This window comes from Octodon degus, unplaced genomic scaffold, assembly GCF_000260255.1.
Source record: "Octodon degus isolate 3935 unplaced genomic scaffold, OctDeg1.0 scaffold00034, whole genome shotgun sequence".
NCBI lineage: Eukaryota > Metazoa > Chordata > Mammalia > Rodentia > Octodontidae > Octodon > Octodon degus.
The window spans coordinates 861,604-866,356 of NW_004524610.1; the positions used below are offsets into that span (position 1 = coordinate 861,604).

At 41.7% G+C, this 4,753-nt stretch overlaps 1 protein-coding gene across 1 annotated transcript in view; it reads right to left on the reverse strand.

The window, feature by feature from the left end:
• The window catches only part of Ros1 (ROS proto-oncogene 1, receptor tyrosine kinase), a 145,184-nt gene extending 140,725 nt beyond the window's left edge, over window positions 1–4,459 (reverse strand). The window contains exon 1 of the mRNA XM_023714195.1: window positions 3,881–4,459. Within this exon, the coding sequence (XP_023569963.1) occupies window positions 3,881–3,979 (99 nt within the window). The 5' untranslated portion in view covers window positions 3,980–4,459. The remainder of the gene's footprint in view (window positions 1–3,880) is intronic.
• Window positions 4,460–4,753: the final 294 nt, after the last annotated feature.

A 4,753-nucleotide genomic window follows, 5' to 3' on the forward strand; every position in this document is an offset into this window, starting at 1 on the left:
CCTGCGCACCTCCACCCGAGCAGACGCCCACGTGTGCGCGTGCACGTCCGCCTGCGCACCTCCACCCGAGCTGACGCCCACGTGTGCGCGCATGCGTCCACCTGAGCGCCTCCACCCGCGCTAACCTCGCTCTCTGCCTCCGACCCCGGTGATGGGGCGACAGGATCTGTGTTTCAGTCCCCATACGACCCCTGCACCAAACGTGAAGCTTTAAGCTAGTGTTTTCATCGGATACACACGTGATATTTAATTCAAAAGGTTCTCAGCAGATTGTTAAAGAATGTGTTCATTTTACAGCACAGCGCTCATCCGTAGAAATCTGTTGCTGGAATTGTGTGCACATGTATCGCGGGCTATTAATCTCCAAAGATAAATTTCTGGTTTGTTGGGTTAAATGTGTCATTTCTTTTTCAATGTTCATATTTACTTATTTTTTTAGGAATTGATTTCTGTCCCAAGAAATAGCGCATGCAAATGTTAGCTTAGTCGTACCTTTGCTAACTACAAATGTTTCTATCTTTGCCAACCTAGTAGACCAAAAATGGCCATTTTCAATTTACAGTTCTGTGATTGATGCAAAATTGAAGATCACATGCTTTTTAGCGATTCATAATTCTTTTTTCAAGTAGCCATCGTGTTTCACACTTACATGTCTTAGGTATATTAGGGCTGATAAAATTTTATCTATCATACATAATACCTTCTTATACTTTTTGGCCTGTTTTTTTGTATTCGATTTATTGTCATAATAGTTCAAATTTTACATAATCAAACTTATTGATAATATCTTTTAGGGAGTCTAGATTTTTTAGATAAGATTTTCAAGGTACTGTACTCCAACTCCAAGATTACAGAAACATTCACCCCTAATTTCTTCCAATATTTTAATGAGGCAGATTGTTGGGGAGGTGTTGCTATTGCATGTCTGAGTGTAAACCACTCCTTTTGTTTAGCACCTCTTAGAATTTGTTTGTATCTGGTAGTGATGTGAAGATTAATTTTTTTCTTTAAAATGGTGCCTTCCTGGCCCTTGACTCGTGTTCCATTCTCCATGTATGTGACTTTGTTTTTCTAGGCTCTGTTCATTGTACTGAGTAGCCTTTTCCCTGCCAAGACAAACTGTGCTGACTTCTAGGTGCCTGATAGAATTTATGGGCTGTGCTTTTGTTCCATTACCTTATTGACATCCAAGAAATAGATTGATGCTTGCATACGATTGTTTTCAAACATAATAACCTTGGGCAACCTGTTTTGGTTTTTGGTTTGGTTTTGGGAGAGGGTTTTTTATTGTTTATTGTTTGTTTTGTTTTTTGGTGGTCTTGCAGCTGGTTTGTGGTCTATTCCTTGGAATTTAAGAAGCAAATTTTAAAAATGTGCTGTGATCCTCTAGTATCATGAAAACTGTGTCATACCTGCAGTGGTTTGTATCTGTCCATTTGTAGCCACCTGACAGGTCAACCTCTGGAACCTTCCTTGAGGGCATCCATCACACAATTTGCCTTTTTGTGTTCTCAGCTGCACCCGCCCAGAGCTGAATCGACATAGCTACCCCAGGAAATGCTGGACTAGGTTGATTCTCTTAGCTGAGCCCTCTCAGCTGTAGTTCCTCAGTTGTTGTGACATTTTTTTATTAGTAACAGAATTTTCTTACCAAAGATTAAAAACTGAAAAGAGAGCTAGGCATTGTGGCACATGCCACCACTGAGGAGGCTGAGGCAGGAGGATCACTGTGAATTTAAGGCCAGCCTCAATTACATAGCAAGACTTTGTCTCAAAAAACCAAAACAATAAAAACTAAAAAGAAACAAAGCTTTTTGCTGTTTTTCCCTGTAGATCTACAAAAATAAAAAAAAGAGGATACAGCAAAATCCACCTTCACAAATTATTCGCCATGAATGCTTGCTCTTTCTCTTTTGTGAATGGTGTCTCTCACTAGAATTCAGCTAACACAGAAGCACATGCAATAGCCCCACGTGCTAGCATCGGAGACCTATCTCAAGCTAGCGCTCTGAAACGGGCACTTCTGTCCAGTGATTCTGCTACTCTGGTCGAGGAATCTTCTCTTTTGCATGAAAGATGTCACAATATCAAGTGAAATCAAAGCTGACCTTCACAGCGCCAATCCACATTCAGAAAGATGCCACAGGGCTGGTGAGATGGCTCAGTGGTCTAAAGCACCTACTTAGAACAAGCTAAGCTTAAGCAAAGCACAGGGACTGCGGTTCAATCCCCAGCACCACATGCCAGCCAGCCCCGCCCCCTGGTGGGCTGAGCTGGCCACACACACACACACACACACACACACAAAAAAAAAAAAAAAAAAAAAAAAGAAAGAAAGATGCCACAGAGAATCCAAGTAGCTCCATACCCGCAGCCTCCCTCAGGGGCTCCTCCCGGGCCCTGCGTGGGAGCCAGGCAGGCCAGTTTCCATGACTCCCACCTAGCAGACGGGGACTGTCTGTCCTGCCCAGGTCTCTCCCGTGGGTGAGTGGAAGGCGCCCAACGGAGCAGTGAGGGGCAGGTCGTGCCGCCAAGCCAAGGAGCCCACACTCAGCAGAAGATGCCAAAGCACAACCAAAGGGAGACTGTGACAGGAAGTGCAATCAAAATGTGTCAGCAGTAGAAAAGTCAAATCACAGTGGTGTGCTTGTATGTGTTAACATATATGTTCTATTTTCAGAATTCTTCGGACTTGCCTGAAGAGGGAGATCGTAATAGAATGTGAAGTGAAAGGCAACATGCAATGCGTAAAATTATATGTGTAGATAGGCATTTGCAGGTGTGTGAGAAACTAAGAAATACAGCCAGAGGTTAATAGTGTTGGAGTTACAGGGTTTTGTCTTGGCCCTTTTCTATTTATCGTACAAATATTTTTAAATATATTCATATTCTTACTATATTCAGGAAAAAAAACGTTTTTAGGAAAGGAAACATTTCATCATCCCATTTTTTCACTTTTAAGTTTGAGTTACAACTGTAAAAAAACTAGACAACATGTTAAACAGATCTTTAGCAAAAATTTATATACCATTGCAATCTTTCTAAAATGCTGCTTTCTAAGCCTAAGTAGTGTTTCGAACTATAAATTAAACCCCAAGTAGGCCACACAAGTTACTTTTTTAATCTACCTCAAAATTCTATCTTTAATATGTTAGAATAATAATGAATAGTATGTTTGGTGCTTTTGTCACTTTTTGTCAAGCTATTTTCTCTATTTAGATTTTTAAAATTGATTTAGTTGCTACTGTTTTAAACATAACTAAATTACAACTGAAAGGGAATGTAGTGGCTAGGTTCCGTGTCCAGCTTATGGGGAAATTCAATTCGCTTCCATCCAGCTCAGTGTGAGGCCAGAACTGTGAAAGTGTGAGGCTTGTGCACTGAGGTCCCACTGCATAGAGTAGTGACAGCAACCGGAACTGAGAGGGGAAACATACATCAAAAACCTCACTAGTGAAAAATAGCAAATGCACAGGTAGAAACAAAGGAATTTATGAGTAATTCTGTTGAAGTCGAACTGTGTCCCCAAGAGGCATTTGCCACAGTTCCGCGGGCATCAGCCCTCCACACTGCAATTAGCCACAGCAAAATTTGTCCAGAAGTAGCCAAACCTATTTCATATGTTAGGACAAATATTTTAAGTGAATATTTTGCAGTGCCCAAAATTGATTCTATTTAAGCCTCCATAGCACCACCATTCCCAAAACTCTAAACAGATAATAAAATAGCCAGGCTTATCTTTTGCAACTATAAGTGTCCCTAATTTGCATCAGAGAAACAAAAGCTACCTTGCCTTGATCTCATAAAAAATTATCAGCCAACACAGCAGAACTCATTCCCTAGTACCTACACAAACAAGTGTGAGATCCACACAACTCACCAGGTTAGTGACACAGGACTTCAGACAGGTGCTTAAAATCGTACATTGTGCCACAGAAATCCAGATGCTCCCAAGGGCTGCAAAATCAACGTGTCTCATCCCTCCGCCAGTGGTGGGCTGTTAGATGGCTGGTCTCAGCTTCTCCATTTTCTCCGTGAGTTCTTCAGGCTTCTTTTGCTCGACCAAAGAGTCGCTAGTCCAGTTTTCAGTCTTGTTTGCAATGTTAACGTGTCTTTGCCTTTTGAGATGATGTTTACACCTTTTAGCTTAGAATGTTGAGTGCTTGACAGAATGAAACATTCCCATCCAGCTTTCATTACCTAGTTTCCTTTTCCTCCCATGATGGAAGTGCTGCACTGCTTTAAGGTAGAATCTCATCAGCGCATTTTGCGTGGGAAGTAAACAAAACAGCAAGTCCAAAGTGCATCTCAAAGCACGTGACCCAAGCGCAGTCGGAAGTGAAAACATCTGATTGGGTTACGCGCCCCTTGATACACCTGACGTTGCCAGCTGTGGGTTTTGACCACCTGTGCGCTACAGAACAGTGGCACTGTTGTAACAATTGTCAAAATAACCAGAAGCACCTACATCGTGGTGTAACAGAAGGACAACAGAATGCATTGAAACCAACTATATTTAAAATCGAAGAGCAAGCAAAGCTAAAATTAGTAGGTAAATCCTATGAGGTGAGCTAAAGACAAGGAAGTTCACTAGAAAGCTCTCGGCTCTTCACTACACATTAACTAAAACCTGCTTTATCGGGCCTACTGAGACAGAAACCAGCCACCACAAAGATCTAAGATATGCTGAGGGGTAGCTGCCCTGAAAAGGAAATGATGTGTAGAATTTTGATGAGCCTTGAATTGAGATAAG